This window comes from Gracilinanus agilis, chromosome X (assembly GCF_016433145.1).
Source record: "Gracilinanus agilis isolate LMUSP501 chromosome X, AgileGrace, whole genome shotgun sequence".
NCBI lineage: Eukaryota > Metazoa > Chordata > Mammalia > Didelphimorphia > Didelphidae > Gracilinanus > Gracilinanus agilis.
The window spans coordinates 22,506,340-22,529,075 of NC_058136.1; the positions used below are offsets into that span (position 1 = coordinate 22,506,340).

Genomic DNA, 22,736 nt, shown 5'->3' on the forward strand with positions numbered 1-22,736 from the left:
GTTCTGCCCTCAGTGTAAGATCCACATAAGAGATACATCGTCCCAGAAGCCCACAATTGGAAAATATCTCAGAAGTCACTTAATTCAAGCCATCTCTACTCAAGTTCTACAACACCTCCCGCAAATGGACATCTAGTCTACTTGAAGACTTCCCATGAAAGGGAACCCACTCTCCTCTAAAGAAACCCATTCCACTTTGGGCAAGCTCTCAGGGTTAGAAAGTAGGACCCTACACCCATTGATACAAGAGATATTATGTAGGGAAAGGCAAAAAATATCAAAATGTCTTGTGTATGGTGAGGCCAGGCCAAACTCATCTAATTCCTCTTATAGACAAAAGCCGTTTCTTTCTCCCTCCCCCTCTTTCTCCTTTGTGCTCTCCCAGGCCCAATCCTCTCCTTTCCTGGTCAAACATCACTCAATTTGGCCAAGAGACCATCAAACGGCCAGATTGTCATATCCCTGACCACCCTGTTCAGCTTTAACTGGATACCCAGCTTGTCATTGCCCTTCCTCAAACATAAGATAACTTCAGTACCAGCTCCAGAAGCTTTTCTGGATGACTCAAACTCTCAGTTCTTGCTCCCTTCCTAGAACATCTTGAACTTACTATAAATTACATGATTAACACTCCTTCTTCTACAATGTCTTGTTCTCTAATTGCCTGCTCTTGACCCTGGAAATGGAAATGAACAGAGGCTGCTGGGAAGATCATGCCAGAATCAAACAGGTGCAGCAGGACAATCACTGCTAACTTGTTCTTAAGCTGCATCACATGGATCTTTCTTTTCTCTCCATTTCAATGGCATGGACAGGGACCATTGTCTTGTAGTTCTATTCTGCTCTGATATGCCCACAGTACAGAGCACCAGGGAGAATAACGTTCAATAAATACTTGTTTATTGACTGATTACTGGAATTCACATATGAATGAGAAAAACTTTTTTTCAATTTAAAGGAAATCTGTTTATGCCCAGTTTGACATGAAGACATAGGATTATAGATGAAGACCTTGAGGGGAATCTTAGAAATCGAATACCTAGTCCTAGATGCTAGATATGAAAAAAAAATAGGAGGGGCAGCTGGGTAGCTCAGTGGATTGAGAGCCAGGCCTGGAGACGGGAGGTCCTGGGTTCAAATTTGACCTCAGACACTTCCCAGCTGTGCGACCCTGGACAAGTCACTTGACCCCCATTGCCTACCCTTACCACTCTTCTGCCTTGGAGCCAATACACAGGATTGACTCCAAGATGGAAGGCGAGGATTTTAAAAAAAAGACACAGGCCTGATAAGGAAAACCCCAGTTCCAATCCTGCCTCAGATACATACTAGTGATGTTAACAAAAGCAAGTCATTTAGCCTCTGTTTCCTCAACTGTCAGAAAGAGATAATAGGATCAAATGAGAAAATTTGTCTTAATTGCCTGGCACATAGTAGACACTTAAATGCTTGTTTTCTTCCTCCCTTCTAATCCTCTCACTTCATAGAGGAAGAAATTGAAGACCAGAACAAAGAAGTGTCTTGCCCAGGGTCATGCTGCTAGAAAATAGAAGTTAGGTTTTGAATTCAGATCTTCTGACTTCCAAATCCAGTATACTTTCCACTGTACCAAATGGGCCTCCAACACTTGTGGGTTTCCAATTTTCCATCTATATTGGGATAGTATAACTTAAAATCCTTTTTCTTTTTTATTTTTATTTAAATTGAACCAAAATAATTTTGAGTCACACATACCTCATCATTCAATTTTCCTCATTTTGTAAATTAATTTTTTTGTGTAATCTCTCTTAGTCTCCATTAATTGCTATTAGGCCCCAAATCACCAAAAACTATGGAAATACTTGTTCATATATGGAGGTAAAAGTTTAATTCTTTCCTAATATATTGATGAATGTGACTTTAGGCAAGACTTCTTAGTCTTGTGCCTCAGATTGCTCCTCTGCAAAATGAGATGGGAAGAAAAGATGATCTCTAAGTCCATTCTAGTTTTAACAGGTAGTCAATAAACATTTATTATGCCCCTACTATATGCTAGGCACTCTGTTTACTAGAAATAAAAAAATCAAAGACAGTCCCTACTTTCAGGGAGTTCACAATTTAACAGAGTCTATTCAATTCTAATGATCAATGAAATGAATGAGACATCCAAAAAAGTATCAGAAAAATAAATGATATTTATGTCCTGAATGTATCAAATTAGGACAAGTTTATAAGAGACGGATTCCAAAAAATCAATGTCTATTCAAGAACATATAGAACAAGTTTGGCACCAATGCTGCCACTGAATATGGAACAAGCACAAAACATGTAAAGATGTACATAACTGAAAAAATGAAATATACCACCTTAAAGATCTATCACATAGCACAGGCAATTCATTTAAACCAAAATAAACTGGTTTCAAGAAACTTGAGGGCAAGAGGGCTTTAGTTTCCAAAACTGTAAAATAAAAGACTTGTACTCAACAAACCTAGTAGGCACCCCTGTCCCTCACTTGGGTGAGTTCATAAGCCCCAGTTCCCTCATCTCCCGGATCCTATTAGTTTCCAAGTCTTGTTATTTCTATATCCACCATAACACTAGCATTCATCACCTTTTTACCCCCCTCACACAGCTACCACTATAGTCACCTCTCATCTAAACTATTGCACCCTGTTTGTTATTGGTCTTTCTTCATGTCCCCATTCTCTCTCATGCAATTCATCTTCCAAACAGGGTGCACAGATTTGATCATGTTACTCCCCAGATCAAGAATCTTCTGGGGAGGGGGCAGCTGGGTAGCTCAGTGGATTGAGAGTCAGGCCTAGAGATGGGAGGTCCTAGGTTCAAATCCAGCCTCAGACACTTCCCAGCTGTGTGACCCTGGGCAAGTCACTTGACCCCCATTGCCTACCCTTACCACTCTTCCACCTATGATCCAATACAAAGAAGTTAAGGGTTTAAAAATTTTTTTAAAAAAGTATCTTCAGGGGGTCCCTATTAACTCTGGGACAAATATAAAATACTCTGCTTAACATTTAAAGTCATTTCCAATTTAGACTGTCTTTCCAGACTAATTTCACATCACTCCTATTCATGCACTCTAGCTTCCAAATAAACAGGCCTGTTTGCTGTCCTTTATAGACAAAATTGTATCTCCCATTCCATGCCTTTGCACAGGCTCTCTCCAATGCCTAGAATGCTATTCCTGCTTAGCCCCTGCTTTTTGGAATTCCTGTCTCCCTTCAAGGCTCAGCTCAAGGGCCAATTCCTACATGATGCTCCCACAAGTTACTGCTCTCCATCCCCTTCCAAAATAACATGGTACATACACAGGATATTATTTGGTTCACTGCGGGATGTAAGCTCTCTGAGGACAGAGACTGTTTTGCTCCTGGTTTTGTATCCCTAAAACCCAAAAGAGAATGTAGCAGATCCATAAAAGGCACTATCTAAGATGCCTGATGCATTGAAATTATTTAAATCTATGAACACACTAATAAACACTGAGGATAAATGAGTTCAGGGAGAGACGTTGCACTGAATATTAGAAAAAACTTCTATCCATGAAAGCCATTCAAAAATGGAACGGATGCTTCATAAAGCAGAGAGCTTCTCTATCACTGGAAACATTCAAGCAACAATGGCTTAACCATTTCCACCATATATACCAGTGATGGTGAACCTATAGCATGGGTGCCAAAGATGGCACGCAGAGTGCTCTCTGTGGGCACATGGATGCTCTCCCCCCACTCTGAGTTCATTACTAGAAGGGTAGAGGGCCTTGGGAAAAGCTGCTCCCTACCCCCATGTCATGGACCTGATGACATTTTTTCACATCCCCCCCACCCCTCTGCCCAGCAGCCCAATGAGAGCGCATAGGGAATAAGGGGAGTGACTCACGGGCCACAGAGCTGGAAGGGAAAAGAGTGTTCAGGCCACTCCCCTCCCCCTCTCTACACTCACTGAGGACATTCATACCCAGCAGCCTGTGTGGGGTAAGGGGGAGGCAGGGCATGCCCAGCACTGGGAGTTTGTGGGGGTGGGGGGTGGGGAAGGGGGGTTGCGCGGCACTTGGTCGGAGGGTAGTGGCGTGGCCTGCCGCTTCATCTCTAAAAGGTTCACCATCACTAATATATACTGTCAAAAAGTTAAGCTAGGTATACCTCTAAACTTCCCTTCAATTTCAAGACTATGATTCTCTAATTTTATTTCATTTAGAGAAAGGCTTTAAAATACTAATTATACATGTCCAATAAAGACATTTCCTGTTGAAACACTAAAAATGGTTGAGGGAGAAGAGAGGGAAATGATGTAAACAATTCTAATGCATGGTCATGGGCACTGCAAGGAACTATGAGAAAATGCAAATAATGGAAAGTTGTTCATTTAAAAGCACAGGGAACTTAATCCCTGTCAATGATATCAAGAGAACCTGAGGAAGGCCCTCAGCTCACTGGGGAGAACATAAGGGACAAGAGTCCCACAGAATGGATAGATGAGGATGGCTTGCAATCTACATCACTGGAAGGAATCAAGGAGAGCAGAGGCACTTTGACTCACTTGGCTACTCTACTGCACCCATTTGATGACTGTGTAGATGCACAACAGGTATGCAACAATCCATTTCTATTACCAAGGTCAAGGATAGATTTGGCACTTTCCTTCCTAGAAATCAGCAAAAGGTAGATAACTGACAATGGAATTTTTCCCATTTATCTACAAGTATTTTCTGGATGAGGAAGGAGGATAAGGCCAAGTAAAACCTAGTTTTTGTACTTTTTTTTTTAATTCTGAAGATTTTGATCCAAGACACTAAGAAGGTAAGGAGCACCTGATGTCCCTGTCCTTCCATACCTGAAAGGTGCACCTGACCTTCAGACACCCTTCTTTCCAGGAGAGTTGGGAAGCAGAAATGGGAACTGGAGATCTTAACAGGGTATACCAAGTTCTTTCTCTACTAGGGAGGGGGGATTTTCCAAGTTTCTGTACCAGCTGCAAAATTCTGGTGATTTCCAGAGGCCCCAGTAGAGCCCTTCAGAGGAGTTCAGGCTGCCGATGACAAGTTTTTCTAAGGAAACTACTTGTGCTCCAGGGGAGGAAAAAAACAACAAAGATTTTATAAGCAAATAAAAAATTTTAAAGTAGGTCAAAGTGTTTATCCTTCAGTGTTCCCTGCATTAACAAGCCCTATTCCCAGAGTTACAGTGACATCACTGGTGGTATTTGTGAATAAACAAAAAGGATTCCAATTTTTTTAAATCAGTGAATGAAATAGGGAAAAGAAATCAATGCTTTCCATTAAGTCAAAAGGTAAAGAACAGAGTCTGCTTTATTTAAAATATCTATTGCTTTAATTAGTGGCTCTGGACCAAAAACAAAACAAAAAACACACACAAAAACTCCAAAAAAAACAAAGAGAAAAGGGGCGATCAATGGGAGGGAAAGGGCAGCCAGTTCATGGAACTGGCAGCTTAGAGTATGAAAGTGCTCGTCTATACTGAATGGGTCCCAACACTGAGCTCTACCAATAGAGACTCCCAATTTACTCAGGAATTCTGTAAGAGGGAAAGATGGCCCTCTTCCACACTGTTACACATAATAGATGTGAAAGGGACTGGATACACTTGGAAGTACTAGAGAAATGTATTCATTCACTAATTCATTCAACAGCTCAAGCAACAATTTCTATAGAGAGAAATGTATTTATTCACTGATTCATTCAACAGTTCAAGGAACACTTTCCATATAAAGACTGGCCAGTGTCCTCTCCTAACTACCATTATTTATTCATATTTATTCTCTATATACTTCTATATGTATGTGTTGTCTGCCCTGGTAGAATTGAGACTCTAGCAGAGATTGTTTCATTCTTTTTTCTGGTAACCCAGGGACCTAGCAGTGTTGACAAAAAGTAGGCACTTAATAAATGTTTGTTGATTTATTAAGCTCCTATTGTAAGTATGTTTTTTCATATAATAAATCCACTTCAGTAAGCATGCATTAAGTATCTACTATGTGCCCAGTGCTTGTCAGGTTCTGGGGATACAAAGGCAAAATGGTAACCCTTCCCTGCCATCAATGGGTTTACAGGGGACACAACATTTTCACAAATGTATGCAAAGACAATTGGAAAATAAGCAAGCTCTAATGACTGAGGAGATTGGCAATAGCTTTCTGTTAATGGAAGGGAGCAACTGAGTTGAACCTCGAAAGAAGAAATTTGGACTTTTGGTTGATATCAACAGACTCCCAAAGGGGTCCAAAACCCACAAAAACTGGTTAAGGACTCATGATTTATATAAGAAAAGATATTAAAAAGAAAATTTCAGAGCAGCTAAGGGGCTCAATGAACAGAGAGCTAGGCCTGAAGACGGGAGGTCCTGGGTTCCAATCTGGCTTCAGATACTTGCCAGCTATGTGACCCTGGGCAAGTCACTTAACTCCAATTGCCTAACCCTTACCACTCTTGTGCCTTGGAACCAATACTTACTTTGGATTTTAAGAGAGAAGGTAAGAGGTTTTTGTTTTAATTTTTATTTTGAATATTTTCCCATAAGAGTTTTTAAAAAGAAAGAATTTTCTCATTCTTTTTCAAATTCTCTTTTTTTAGCACCAGATTTGTGATTTGATTGGTACAGAAAACTCTCAATAAGCAAACTACTTCTTCCAATGGACATTAGCATCTCCTTAAGAACCACAGACAACTGAGAGGTTAAGTGATCTCCCCAGGGTCACCACCATTTAGGTATCTGAGATGGTACTTGAACTCAGGCCTTCCTAATTCTGAAGCCTATCAACTACTACAAACTACTATCAACTAATCCTCAATGACTCTTATTTTTTTACCTTCATTTGTTACAACTACCCCATTTTACAGATGAAAAGCTTAAAGCTCAGGGAAGTTGAAGGTCACATGGTAAGTGGCAGAGGTAAGGATAGAAGCCAAGTGCCCTAATCCCAAGTCTTGTGTTTTACTCCCACACAATGCATTGATGCACTAAGTCCCTTTGGGTCTCCTAGTTTCCTAAAACCAGGGGTGCATTGGAGTCAGCTCAAGAAAGCCAATTGGTCCATTTTCAGTGTGAGAATTTACACTTTGGAATTCAGTAAACCTTTTGGATCAGTAAGTGATTTATTTTTGGGGTATCTAGAGAAAGTAATGGAGAAAATTGTTAATAAGGTAAACTAAATTTAAAAGCATATTTTCCATTTTAAGTCATTAAGCACTCATTGACACATCACTGACTAAAATGTACAATAGACAAGTTTTTTTTTTATCCTGGGACTCCATTCTAGGAGCATAGGGCCACAACCAGTAGGCAATGGGTCACTCAGGGTCACCCAGCTGGGAAATGTCTGAGCCCGGATTGGAACCTAGGACCTTTCGTCTCTAGGCCTGGCTCTCAATCCACTGAGCTAGCCCAGCTGCCCCTACTTTAGGTTGCAGTTTCTTTAGCAGGTATAGTTTTACAGGGTGGGGTTGCTAGCCCCACGCCCAACCCTCCTCCTTTTTCATCCGGGCTAGGGACCGTCCTTAGCCCAGGAGTGGTTCCTTCTATTTCTCGGCCCAATCTGCCTGATTTATATAATAGATGGATTGTTTAATTGGCAAAAGAGTTCATTAACCTCCTTTTAAAAAAATAAAAATATAAACTTTAAATACCTGCATAAATGATACAAAATAAGTCAAAAAATATCAATAGCATTTCCATATAGCAATAACAAAATCCTTAGCTCTGCATGGTCCCCTTCAAAGCCAGTATCTTATGCCAAGCCAGGCAAAGGTCTGTGCTCCTTTTATCCATGGCGATCTTCCCCAAGAAGGGCATGCCCATGAAACACTTTTTTGCTTGCAGAAATGTCTCTCAGGATCACTGTTTTTTTACCTATGCTTAGGGAATGAAACAGATGCCCCAATGCCCAGGTTCAATTTTTCTAGCTGAGCCCATTCTCTAACTGCCCTGTCGGATCAGCTGTCATGCTACTAGGCTAGAGAAAAGACCACCCTTTTATCGTCCCTGACAGAGAGTCCCATACTTACATGCTATAACTTAAAGGTTGAAAGAAGAGAGGAGGTTAGAACATGTTCATTCATTTTTCACTGAAGCGCTTACCTGGAAAACTTTCTATAACTAGGGAAATGGACAAATGGGCCAATGGCACCCCAGTTTCTTTGCTGAATTTAGCAAATATCTGACAGTGGAAGAGTGGGAGTTCAACACATGGAATAATAATTCTGTACTCTGGCCACTTTGGGGAAACATGTGTCTCAACAATGAAAGGGCTTGGGTGAAGCAAACTGAGGAAGAAGAAATTGTTGCATCATTGAAAAATGCCACATGCTTACTGAGGGTTCGGGCTCAACTTTCCATAGGAAATGTATTATCTAATTCAATAACTCTGTTTCACATTAGGAAAGGAAATCCCATTTCAAAATAACTACAGGAACAGCTGGGTAGCACACAGACCTGGAGTCTGGAGGACCTGGGTTAAAATCTGCCTTCAGATACTTCCTAGCTATGTGATCCTAGGTAAATCACTTAAGCTGACTGTCTAGCCCTCACTACTCTTCTGTCTTGGGATTGATATTACAACAGAAGGTAAAGATTTAAAAATAAATAAGTAGTTACAAAATGCAAAAAAAAATGTAGAAGTTTATCTCAGCACACTCCACATTTATATAAATACAACTGCAAATAAAGAAGTAGCAAAATAGGAGAGATACTCATTGCTCATGTTTGGGTCTCACCAATATAATAAAGCTGACAATACTATCTAAGCTAATTCACATATTTAGTGTTGTATTAAGGCACTGATGATGTCATGGAACTATAAATAATAAAATTCATTTGGAAGAAGAAGAAAAAGGTCTGTGAACTTGAGGGAAATAATGAAAAAGGAAGAATGAACTCAAACTATACTATAAAGCAGAAATTATCAAAAAGGCACACACACACACACACACACACACACACACACACACACACACACACACGAGAGCTAATAATGACCAAAGAAACCACACTTCATTATATTTACTTTCACTTACCAAAAAAAATGATGGTGGACAGAAATTCTAACTTATTCCAAAATGTAAAGAAAAAGAATAGCCCTGTATTCTTTCAGATACTGAGAAGGTGAAAACAATCTAGACCAGTGATGGGCAAACTATGGCCAGCGGGCCAGATGCAGCCCCCTGAAATGTTCTATTGGCCCCTCAACATTATTCCTAATCTGACAAATACAATGAGTAGGATACAATACAATGAAACTTGGAAAGAGTTGCCTTAGAAACAAACTGACAGATGAGCATTTCCTTTCCTTTGGCCCCCTCTTTAAAAAGTTTGCCCATCACTGGTCTAGACAGTAATCAAGTGATTATCACCACTTTTGGTCAATAGTCATATAGAATCTAGTCACCATGTATATAAAACACTCAGGAAAAATATTATTTACCACAGAAACATCTCAAATTTCACAATACCCCACACCAAAAAAAAGATGGGGCAGGAGGAAACAGAGGGAAGAGCTTTAAATGTAGTGAGACTGATTGACTTTTAGATTCTGCAGTCAATCTAAAATCGCTGGGAACTGAAATGCTAGCCATTTTTAAAAATTCTTTTATCATAAATGTAACCATCAACAAATATAGTCAAATAAGTAATAGATTCGTCCCCACAAAACCTTTAGGCACAGCCAAAATGAATTATCCGAGTGTTAGTCACTTTTGGAGCAGGTACAATAACATCTTTCTGGCTTGTCTCCTCATCCTGTCCAATTCCTAACCACATCCATTCACAAACCCAACACCCAGGAGGACCCTTCCTCACAGTCTTATTATTTCACAGAAAGCAGTGCGGTGCTTGGGCTGTCAGTCTGTTATCTTGTCTTTGTCCAAGACTGGCCCACTGCCTTTGTTGGGGTCAAGAACATCCATCATGTCTCTGGTGCCACTTCTCATTCAGGACTCATCATTGGAGTTTTCCTGAAGACTGATTAAACCCATTACACATTTTTGTCCACTGTCCTTTAAATTTCTGTGTTACTTCTTCTACAATCACAGTATTTCAATTAGCCTTTCTATGTGTCAGGCATTGTGCTAAAGTTCAAGTGATACAAAGAAAGGCAAAAAATACAGACCCTCTGTTTAGTCTCTCTCATTAGTCTGACACTCTAATGGAAAAGATAGCATGCAAACAGCTCTGCATATGCAGGGTATATAAAGTGTAAATGGAAGGTAATTTCAGAAAGAAGACTGGGGAAGTGGGAAAGGGAAACAAGACAGGACCTGGAAAAGACCTCTAGCAGGCTCTAATTCTCAGGAAGGATTTGGAATGAGTCTTGAAGGAAGTCTAAGAAGCTAGTCTGCAGAGAGGAAATAGAGAATTCCAGAAATGGGAGAAAGCCAGTAAAAAACCAATGTTTGTAGATGGATTATCTCAGCAACGTATGGCTCTCGAGCCATTTCTGGCTCTTTTGAGGGCCAGATCTGGCTCTTTCTGCAGGAGCCATAAAGTCCATTTTTTTCAGGCGCTGTTACAGGAGCGGCACTGGGAGCACTGTACGGCTCTCACGAAATTACATTTTAAAAAATGTGGCATTTATGGCTCTCACGGCCAAAAAGGTTGCCGACCCCTGCTCTAGAGTGCCAAGAAGGAAGGATGCTTGTAAACATAGGGAAAGACCAAATTGTGAAATTACAACTGAATTACCTAGAGGTAATTAGGAGTCCTGGAGTGGGGGAGGAGAGGAGGGGAGGGAGGGCATATTTCTAGACTTGCACTTTAGGAAAACCACTTTTTAAAAATCAATCACTCATAGCCATTAATATTAATGGGAAAATACCAATTTTGACTCATGCTTTGGCAGCAGAAAATAACTCACAGCCAAATGTCCAGATAACATCCAAGCCACTTTCCTCCTCCTATTCCCTCTGTATCCACCTCATTTTCTATCTGCACTGGCTGTCCAAAATGGAGGTATTGATGTCCTAATTCAATATGGTGGCCCAGTGATTTGCTTGTCACTTGATGGGAAAGATACAGTCTTTACACTTGATTTTTCTTGCTTTTGCATAGTCATGGGCCTCACTGAAGAGACCCTGAAGTATTCCAGGGCAATCAGCCCAGTGTTAGCCACAAACAGAAATGTGTGGAAAACTTTAGTATTTAGTAAATCACTCTTCCATTTGGACCCAGTGGAGGACATGATAATAATAACTACTAAAATTGGTATAGTGCCCTAAGGTTGACAATATGCTTTTAAAAATTGTCTTATTTGATCTTCAAAACAACTCTGGAATTTAGGTGTTATAATTATCCTCATTTTAACAAAGAAAGAACTAGAGATTCAGGGAGATCACATGATTTGTTCAAGGTGCACACAAGCTAATAAGTATTACAGTGGGATTTGAAACCAGGTCTTCCTGACTTCAGATTAGATGCTCTTAATCTACTATCCCATGCTACAAAACTGATATCTTCCATGATACTGGAAAACATCTCTGAAGGGAAACTTTCCATGTTTTATGCTTTACTTAAGATAGCTTCTCAAAAGATCAAAGGACAATTAGCTCAATTTTTGTGTTTTTCGTGGAATCTTGCTTGATCTTAACATGGAGGACATCTTGTTAGAAGAGAATCCTGGGGGCAACTGGGTGGCTCACTGGATTGAGAGCCAGGCCTAGAGACGGGAGGTCCTAGGTTCAAATCTGGCCACAGACGCTTCCTAACTGTGTGACCCTGGGCAAGTCACTTAACCCCCATGACCAACCTAGCCTTTACCGCTCTTCTGCCTTGGAGCCAATACGCAGTACTGTGTATTGGCTTCAAGGCGATAAGGGGGGAGAAGAAGAAGGAGGAGGAGGAGGAGGAGGAGGAGGAGGAGGAGGAGGAGAAGAAGGAGAAAAAGAAAAAGAAAATCCTGAACCCTTTGCTCTACTAAGGGAAATAATTTCTGATAATGTACAAACCCACCACAGTCCCACAGGCTGTGAAGGCTGTGCCTGGAATGTTTTCCCTCCTCTCTTCTTCCTATTACTTAGGGTCTTTAGTTTCTTGATTCTCCTTCATTCTCCACCTATTCTTTTGGACTTCTCCATCCTGTCCTCTTCTCACTTCCTTTTCAACTTCAATTTTATGTTGTCTTCCCCAGATTTTAAGCTCTTTGAGGGAAGGAGCTGTCATTTTTTACATGTATATCCCCAAAGTTTAGCATTTAGTGCAAGGCACACAGTAAGTGCTTAATATATGTTTGCTGACTGACTAAATTGACAATTACTACTACTACTTACTGTCTAACGGCTTAGCTCAGGAAACCAATCCAGATCCTTCTGGTTGTTAGGGCTTTCACCCATTTCAAATGACCTGGATGGTTCCACTATAATCAATAACAAGAGTTGGTCACTACAGCAATGTTCCAATGTTTGTAGAGCAGTTCCACTCACATTCATTAACAACCCTCCTTTTCCTCCCAGCAAAAAAAAAAGCTGGGCCCAACTATAAGCTTGATTTATTTTTTTTGAAATCTCTTTTTTTGAAAAATTTTATTTAATTAATTGATTTAGAATATTTTTCCATGGTTACATGAATCATATTATTTCCCTCCTCTCCTCCTGCCCCCCCTCCCATAGCCAATAAGAAGTTCCACTATTTACCCCTTCTTTTTGCTGTGTTCTAAGGCTGCTTAATTTCCTGTCACTTTCCTTCACAATGTTTTGCAAATAAGCAAGTCCTCCAAACCAAAAGTGTCAAGCACATGACCCGGCCAAATCAGCCAGAAACACTCTTGAGTGCAGCCTGAACCAGATTAAAATGAAATTGGGAAATATTTAACAAAATAAATAAAAATATAATAAAACATGGATAAGGTTATATTTCAAAACTAAGTTAATCTGCAGCCCACAGGGCCTCATGTACTGATTGACATCACAGCTCTGTTACTCTTGGCTTCCATTTCTCTCTGCTTGACAAGGAGATCAGGTATCTGTTGTCCAAGGAGGCCTCTGGGGTCCTTTGGCAATGATTTTAGATTGCTTAAATTTCTTTATGAGGGAGTGATCACTATAGTCAACATCTTTACTTTTATTCATTTCTATTTTTCAGTCAGCAACTAGTTGAAAATGGGTTTGGTTGGAGCTGTTATAATTACCAAAAGTATCTTTCCATCTTTAATCTTTCTCCTAATTTGTTATTGATCTTGACCTTTTTTCTCCACAGCTGATGGTCTGACTGCTCACAGACAGCTGCTATGGAAATGATCCAATCTATCAGCAACCACTTGTTTCTTGTCTAATGAGATATAGCTAATTTAGTTCTTTCTGATGTTATCTGGTGTGATCTTATTGAGGAAAACAGTGAAACATGAGAAGGCTTCTAAAAATGGATACATAACAGAATAAGCAGAATAATTTATACAATGACCATGATAATATAAATAATTTTTATTAATTCTTGCTGTCTTGTGAGATCATTAGCTTCTACTTGCCCATTTCTAGTTTTTAAAAACTGGTTTTCCTCTATGATCTTTTGATTTTCCTTTTCGGTTTGTTCTATCCTGCTTTTCATGGCTTCTAGCAGGTGAATTCTGGTCTCCAATTTGCTTATTACTTCATTTGATTTCTGTGCTTCTTTTTCCATGTGGGAACTTTTGCCTTTTAAACTCTTATTTTCTTTTTTGAATTACTTTCATTTCTTTTTTCCCCACTTCTATCTTTCTTTCTTGGTTCTTGAACTCCTTTGAGTTCCTTGACAGCTTGTGACCAACCATTTTTTTTGAAAGTTTGGATGTATTTGCTTGTTCGTTGCTTCTGCATTTTGCTCTTTTTCTCCACAGAAATTATCTAGGGTCAAAAGCTTTTTTTGCTGCTTATTTCTTTTGCTACTTGTGGACTGTGGTTCCTACATGTTGATGGGCATTACCGCCTTAGTTTCTGTCTTGCTATTATCTTCCCTTCCCAGCCAGAAGCCTGAGTGAGAAGGGCAGCCAGTTCTTTGTGTAGGGAGCTTTAAAGCGTTTTGCCCTGAGGCTATTTTTCCAGTCCCTGCTGCCTCTTCTGTGGCCAGCCTGCTTCTGCCCAGTCTCAGTACTCTGCTGCCCAGGGTCTGAGCTCTTCAGCCTTAGGTCCCAAGTCTTACTGCCAAGGCCTTCCCCTTAGGGGTAAGTCTCAGCCAGCCCTGGAGAATTTAGAGATTGCCCTGGCCCTTGCTCTGACTCTGGCAGAGGTGGTGTAGGGGAGGGGTGATCAGCTTGCTTTGATAATTGCCCCCTTACAGCGTGAAAATCCCCAAACACTGCCTACCTTTAAGGCTGCACCCTGTGGGAGTGCACCTTTACTCATCTAATTCTGAATTCTGTCCTTTTGAGATGCTTTGTATTGATTGAAAGGAGATTCAAAGAATTCCTGTCATTCCTAGGCTGTCTTAGTTCTGCCCCGCCATGATAACATAAATAATTTTTTAAAACCCTTACTGTTCTGGCTTAGAATGAATTCTATACACCAGCTCCAAGGGTGAAGAGTGGTAAGGGCTAGGTAATGGGGGTTAAGCAATTTGTCCAGAGTCATACAGATAGGAAGTGTCTGAGGCCACATTTGAACCCAGGACATCCTGTCTCTAGGCCTCAATTCACTGAGCCATCTAGTTGTCCCCAATGTAAATAATTTTAAAATTGTTTTTAATGAACAAAAACACTTTCTCTTTCCCCCACTTCCTCCCCTGTCCCCACTGCCAAATGGGAAAAAAAGAAACCTTTATAACAAATACTCAGAAGCAAGCAGAACCAATTCCTAATATTGGCAATGGCCAGAAATCTATATCTCATTGCACTCCTTGAATCTATCATCACCTCTCTCAGGAAGCGGGTAGCAGGCTTCATCATTGTACAATAATGTAAATTAAAACAATATTGGAAGGCAGCTGAAATCTGGTGCAAAACGTAATGATCATTCTTAGTTCCAGAGACCAGATGATGAAACACATTCTTTCCTCTTGGCAGAGAGGTGGAGGACAATAGATGTGGAATGAAGCATATACTCTCAGAGCCAATCGCTCTATTGGGCAATTTTACCTAAGTTTTCTTTTTATATGGGAGAACTCAATAAGGCAGGAGGATATGACTTTCATGATGTAAAATATAAAAAAGCATCAAGGAAAAAACTTTTGACAGATTCATGCTCTAGAGCAGTGATTCCCAAAGTGGGCGCTACCGCCCCCTGGTGAGTGCTGCAGCGATCCAGGGAAGCAGTGATGGCCACAGGTGCATTTATCTTTCCTATTGATTGCTATTAAAATTTTTTTTAAATTAATTTCCAGGGGGCTAAGTAATATTTTTTCTGGAAAGGGGGCGGGAGGCCAAAAAAGTTTGGGAACCACTGCTCTAGAGGTATACAGTTCCAAAGAGTTTATTAAGACTTTGGTGAAATCAGAAAGCACGTTGTTGTTTTTTTACTCCTCCATGCCTCATCCTAAAGTTAACCAGGATCAAAGAAAATGATGACTTGACTTGGAGAGCCATGTCAAATTCTGTAAAGAATCTCTTTACTTTTTCATCCTCTGCCATGGATATTAGTGCCATCTGCTACACTACACTTCTGTCCATGATGCTCAGTTGGCTTGCATTCAACATGAACTTGGCAAGGCCAGTTGACCAAGTGTCTCAGGAAATGTCACTTCTTATAGCCTTTAAATGATTGATGAGATCAACTCCAATACTAACTATTTATCCCTCTGGTTACATTTACACTGAGAATGTCAAATATGGATGTGGTTTAATTCCTCATGTGGATGGATCAACTTACTGGTCAGGGGCCAAGATTGCACAGGGAGTCTGCCAACAGTTACATGGTGTTTGTAGATGATCTAAAACCTGTGATTCTTAGCACTCTATGCCACTATCAGTGCAAAAGTGTTCTGAGCAGGAGCCATTCAGTGTTTTAATATTTCATAGCTATTTCTATTATCATTGATGATGATATAAGAATAGCAGCTTTTATATAGCTTTCAGGTTTGCAAAGTGCTTTACATAAGTTATATCATTTGATCATTTCACCAAGGCCAAGGAATTCTTTTCCTCATGGTCAAACTTCTGAAAATGGGCCATTTCATATTGACTTAGGAGAGTCCTCAGAAAGCAAAGGATCCCAGGATTATAGATTTAGAACAAGAAGAAACTTCAAAAGCCATCTAGTCCAATCCCCTCATTGTACAAAGGAGGAAACTGAGGACCATGGATGTGACATGACAAGGTGGTCATACATTCCCAAAGCCCTCATTGTACACAAGATGAAACTGAAGCCCACGGTCACACATCAGATCTGGGATCTAGAATGGGATGGGAGCTTAGAAGCCATTTGTCCAATCCCCCATTTTACCGATCAGGAAACTTAAAGAGTTGAAGTACAAGTCCAGAATTACATGGTAAGTGCCTGAGGTAGGACTTGAAACCAGCTTTTCCAGACATGAGGTTCACCACTTTCTCTAATGTACTATACTGCCTCTCAGTCACTGGCCACTACTGGACTGTCTAAAAAATCTTTCAAACTGCCAGGCAGGCCTCTTCCCCACCATGACATAAGGAAGTTTCTGCAATCAGAAAAGACACTGGTAGTAACTGCAGACAAAGATGTGACAATACTGCCACAGTCTTTAAAGTCTCTGCTACATGACAAGCCACTTTTTAAAAAAGTCTGGACCTATGCTTTCATCAGAATGGGCAATTCCCAGCTGGGAATCTCCCTCCACTGATACAGATTGGCAATTGGAATCTTAGAAGTTGTCTGGGACACTGAGAGGTAAGTGACTTGTCCAGGATCTCACAGTTAGTAGGCCTCAGGCAGGATTAGAACCTGGTATTCCTGCCTCCAAGATAAGTCCTTCACCAGGCACATCAAGCTCCTACTTAAATGATTACAAAATTGATCCCTCTTTGCTATAGAAATCAGAATTTTCTAGCAGTAAAATGTGCTTTTACTATTTCTTTAATTTAGGTTTTCTTCTCTCTTTTTATTTATAACATTCATTTTTTTCAAAATGTTGAGTTTCTAATTCCTTCCCTTCCTTTTGCTCCTCCCCCAGCCATTGAGAAGGCAAGCAATGACAAAAAGGAATAATGCAAATTTATCTCATTACAATATTTCACCTCCCAATTCTCAGCAAGGTAAGCCTTAAACCCACCTTGAATAACCAGTCCTACAATATCTCCCTGGATATGTTGGGGTATGAGGGATGGAGGATGCAAGAAATGGAACTGTATTTTAAAAGGATGCCAGGGATGACCCTAAGACGGATGTCTTGGGCTGAAGTAGGAGTAACCTCACCAACCTAGTGGTACAAATATGATGATTTGCCAACTAAATGGATATTTTAAAAAATTCTAGTAAGAAAAAAAGCTTTGCTAATCAGGGTATAGAGGGAATTAATATAGATATATAAGACTAGGAGCTATTTCCCATTGGTTAAGTGGTCAAAGGATATCAACAAACAATTCCTAAAAGAGCTGTAAACAATTAATAACCATATAAAAGAGTACTCCAAATCACTGATAATAAGATGTAAACCTCAACAACTAAGATTTTCCCTCATACCCAACAAATTGGCAAAAATGGCATAGAAGGCAAAGTCAGTTTTGGAAAGGTTGTGGGAAAACAGGCATACTATTACATTATTAGTGGAGCTATGAATTAATCCACCCATTCTGGAAAGAAATTGTAGTTATGCTAAGACAGTGACTAAAATGTTCATACCTTTTGACCCAGAGATCCTAATACTACAGCAAATGTCTTCTAGAGATTACAGACAGAAAGGTCCCAGAGACACCAAATTACTCATAGCAGCATTTTTTAAGTAGCAAAGAACTGGAAACAAAGTGCACGCCCATCAATTAGGGGAATGGTTAAACAAGTTATAGTACAGAAATATAATTAGACAATGCCACTCTAAAAGAAATAAGGAATACGAAGAATCCCAAAAACCATGAAAAGACTTGTATGAACTGATGCAAGATTAAATTAAGCAAAAACAATAAAAATGATCTACACAATGATTACAACAATGTAAATAAGAAGAAATAAAAACATAACAGAATGATATATAGTTATGATGACTAAGAATGGACCCAGAAAAGAATTGATCAAATATACCTCCCTCCCCTCTTTGAAGAGGTAAGGGACTATCAGAGTGGAATATCATATATACTTTTAGACAGAATTGACATGCTGGGTGATTTTGCTGATTTTTCTCTTTTGTTTTGAAGCTTTGTTACGAAGAATGGCTTGTTAGATAGGAAAGAGGGATCAGAGGTATATTGGGAATTGAGGATGAACTAAAAATAAAACTCAAAAGGATCAATAGTCTCATTAATTGGAAAGTTTCCTCCTACAATGCCTTATATATTAAGTTTTTAAATGTCATTTCACCAGCCCTCTTCATGATATGAGTTACCACATCAGCCAATCAATCAATCTCAATGGGGCTGCATAGTTATTAAGTCAAGTACTGTGGTAAGCTCTGGGCAGAAAAGAACTAGGAAGAAATAATCCCTGCAATCAAGATGCTTACATTTTAATAGAGAAGACAAGTATATGTAAAAATACAGAGAGGGGGCAGCTGGGTAGCTCAGTGGATTGAGAGCCAGGCCTAGATATGGGAGGTCCTGGGTTCAAATCCGGCCTCAGATACTTCCCAGCTGTGTGACGCTGGGCAAGTCACTTGACCCCCATTGCCTAGCCCTTACCACTCTTCTGCCTTGGAGCCAATACAAAGTCCAAGACAGAAGGTAAGGATTTTAAAAAATAAATAAAAATTAAAAAATAAAAATACAGAGAGCATAAACATAAAGTGAATAAATGCAAATATATACAAAGAAATTAAACAAAAGGTACTATTTGGGAGGGAGAGCACCAAAAACTGGGAGGACCAAGAAAGGCTTCATGCATTTAAGTAGCACCTTTTAGAAAGAGAGGAATTCTGAGCCAGAGATCAGAAAGGAATGCACTCTAAGCAAATGATATGTCCTCTACATTGGCTTGGAGATGAGAGATGAAGTGTTGCATGAGGGAAAGAGAGGAAATCTATCTGGCTAGATTCCAGAGTATAAGAAGGTTGGGGCCAGGTTGTTTGGGCTTTAAAAGCTAAACAGGAGTTTCTATTTTTAGCCAAGAGGCAACAGGAAGCTACTGGAGTTAGATGAATATGATAGTCACATGGTCAAATCTGCATTTAGGGAAAATGATTTGGTAACCGTGTGAAGGGTCTACTGGACTAGAGAAAGCCTCAAGGAGGAGATGCTACTGCAACAATCCAGAAAAGAGATGATAAGAGCTTGAATTAATGTGGTAGCTGTGTGAATGTGAAGAACAGGAGAGATTTTGGAAACTGATGAGCCATAGGGAGTAAGGGAAAATAAGGAGTCTAGGATAAGGCCAAGGATAAAAATCTGAGAAACTAGAAAAATGGCGATACCTTCCACAGAAACGGAGAATACTAGAAGAGGGGAGTATTTGAGCAGGAAGCTGAGCTCTCTTTTGAATAGGTTGACTTTTGAGCTCTCTCTGGAACATATGGTTTGAAATGTCCAATAGTCAATTAGTGATGTGAAACTGCTAGAGAGAGAGAGAGAGAGAGAGAGAGAGAGAGAGAGAGAGAGAGATATACAGGCTAGAGAGCTAGATCTAGGATCTCTCTGCCTGCAGACAAGATGACAAAATCTATAGAAGCTGATGAGGTTTCCAAGAGAGACTGTAGATAGAGAAGAGGAGAGGGACTAGAACAGAACCCTGGGGAAGAGCTATGTAAGTGAGGGGGCTTGATGTGAATGATGAGCCAGCAAAAGTCACACAGGTTGAAGGAGAACCAGAAGGAAGTCCTGTCCTGAAAAACCAGAGAGGAGAGAATATCAAGGAGGAGAGGATGGTCAATAGAGTCAATTGCAGCAGATGGTCCAGAAGAATGAGAACTGAGAAAAGACAGTCATATTTGAGAATCATGGGATCACTGGTAACGTTGGAGGAAGCAATAAGTGATGAGGTCGGAAGTCAAATGACTAAGAGTTGAAGAGGACAGGAAGTATGGATGGCTTTTTTTCTAAAAGTCTGGCTGAGAAATGGAGGGAAGATGAAAGACATGAGAGAATGATAAGCTGTTTAAGGATGAGAGTGATTTGGCCTTGATTGAAGGCAAGAGAGAAGGAAAGGGCAGACAGAGAAAAGCTGAAGATCCAAGTAAGAGGGGGATGATTGAGGATACAATCTGCAAGAGAAAACAGGAAGAAATGGGATCAACACACAAGTAGAGGGTCTGTCCTTGGCAAGGAGAAGGGTCAGCTCTTTGTCAGGGAGAATTTAAATCTTATATCAACTATCTCCTGATATATCTCAAGCAAGGTTTGGCAAATAAATCACTTTCATTTCTATCACAATTTCAAGTCTGACTCAAGAATTTGAGCCAGAATAATTATCAATAGGGACTTTGAGCCAAAAATTGAAGATATGAAAGTTTGCTGTATTGTTGTTCAGGCATTTTTGGTCATGCCCAACTCTTTGTGACATCACTTGGGGTTGTCTTGTCAGAGATACTAGAATGATTTGCCATTTCCTTCTCCCAGCTCATTTTACAGATGAGGAAACTGAGGCTAACAGGTTGCATGACTCACCAAGGGTCATGGGGCTAGCATCATCTATGGTCACATTTGAACCCAGGAAGATGTCTTCCTGATTCGAGGCCCAGGGCTCTTTATCCACTGAGTCATCTAATTGCCCTCAGGATACAAAATAGGCCTTCATCTTTAAACATAACAATGTGATAAGATTCAATAAAGAAAAAATGTATCTATCATATGAGTGCTTATGACTAAACCAGAAAAGGCAGGAGAAAGCAAGGGAGAATAGAATTCATTTAAGTCTAGCATGTTTTTTCAGTCAAAATTATTGCAAAGGCTTCACACCAAGAGAAATCTGCATAATGTGGAATCTCCCAACTTTTCTGTAGATTTCAGGAATATCAAGGAATATTTTATACAAAGAAAGAGAAACAAACCCCTCTCCTTGAAAGCATAAAGAAACACAAATACATGGTTGGGCCCACTAGACAAAAAAGGTTCAGAAATGAATTAAATGAGCTTACCTTGGAGGAGACAATCCGGTTATTACAAAATTTTTCTGGGACATATGATTCTGGTTCTGGAATGTGCTGCTGACCAATGAATATTGTTCGAGCAACAAGTCGCTGATCTTCCACTCCACACTAAGCAATAGAAGAGAAAAATGTGGTAAGCTTTTCATAGCAGCTTTACATGTTCATTAGGTCTATATGTTTTGCTCCAGTCAATGGATCTCTTTTTTTTAGCAGGAGGTAGGTGTTTGATTTTTTAAAGATGATTCAAAATTCTCAACTCTGTCATGACTCAAGGAATGTCAAATAAAATAAAATAACATTTTTTGTTTTAAAGAGTTTATTACCCTGAAGCAATGTTTCAGTAACCTCTTCTGATGCGAACATATTTGTACACATTGATGGGTTTGTGATCTCCCTGATATGGACACATCCCTTCCAAAGACATAGCACACCACCCTATTTACATTTACTCAGCCAGTGTCATGTTCATCTTCATTTTCCCATAAATGCATCCCAGTGAGACCCAACCAGGGCACCAGGTGCCTTCTTCAAGTTCTCTTGACATTTTGAGGATAGCTGCAGAATAATGGGCAGAATGAGTGGGCAATCTGACCAGTATAAATTCTCTCACTATATGAACAGCATATCTTCTTGGATGCATCCTGGTTCCACATTACAATCAAAATGAATTTAATTTCAATTTAAAGCCTGTAAGTCACTTCCTCTTGGATTATTTTTCTCACTATTTTCTCACCTTGGGAAAAATCAAATTCTATATATTTCCCTTTAATTTGAAGGCAGATTAAATTGAAAATACACTAATACTCCAATAAATCGATGATTTCAGTGACAATTTAGATATTCTCTTCAAGGAGGAAGACCACAACCCATTCGTGCCAGTCTTCCTGGGTAACTCTTATCCAAGCCCTCCTTCAAGTTCACCATAGGAGGTCCACCCACTGCACTATAGGCCTTCCTCACTATTGACATCTTTCTCTTCACCAGCCACCTTGCCTCACCTGAAAACCCCTGGACTGGGATCTTCTTCTACTCACTTCACTGATGATTCCTTTCCTGGTACTACCATTTTGAAAAGGATCCCAGCCTTGCTTCATCTCACTCTGGTCTCAACTGTTCATACTCCTATTTCTTTCTCCTTGCTTTCCCCACCAAGGAGTATCATTCCTCCTCTTCCATGGTTTCTAACACCTCATTATATACTGTCTTCTCTTATTATTATGTAAGCTCCTTGGAGACAGGAACTAACTTGAGTGCTTAAAGTTGTATCCTCAGTAGTTAGCACAGTGCCTAGAAAACAGTTAAGTGCTTATTAAATCTATCTATCTTCTCATTCTTCTTCCACCCAGCTAGCTAGCTAGCTCTCACTATTTCACTCTCTCTCTCAATCTATCTCAACTTATTTATCTATCAATTTATCATCTGGGTCTTTCTCAATCTCTATCTGGTCAGCTAGCTAGGTAGCTAGCTAACTCTCACTATTTTACTCTCTCTGTCTCTCTCGCTCTCGCTCTCGCTCGCTCTATCTATTACCATTGGAGTACATAGGCTATCCATCAGTTATGCCTTACTTTTGTGACATAAGCAGACTCACTTCTATTTTTGCTCAGCTATTTCCTGGGTGACATC

General features: G+C 39.9%; 1 protein-coding gene across 1 annotated transcript in view; it reads right to left on the minus strand.

Moving 5' to 3' along the window:
* The window catches only part of ATP11C (ATPase phospholipid transporting 11C), a 136,971-nt gene extending 114,767 nt beyond the window's left edge, over window positions 1-22,204 (minus strand). The window contains exons 1-2 of the mRNA XM_044682702.1: window positions 22,109-22,204; window positions 21,099-21,218 (exon numbers count right to left, since the gene is read on the minus strand). Of these exons, the coding sequence (XP_044538637.1) occupies window positions 21,099-21,218; window positions 22,109-22,204 (216 nt within the window). The remainder of the gene's footprint in view (window positions 1-21,098; window positions 21,219-22,108) is intronic.
* Between the last annotated feature and the right edge of the window lie 532 nt (window positions 22,205-22,736).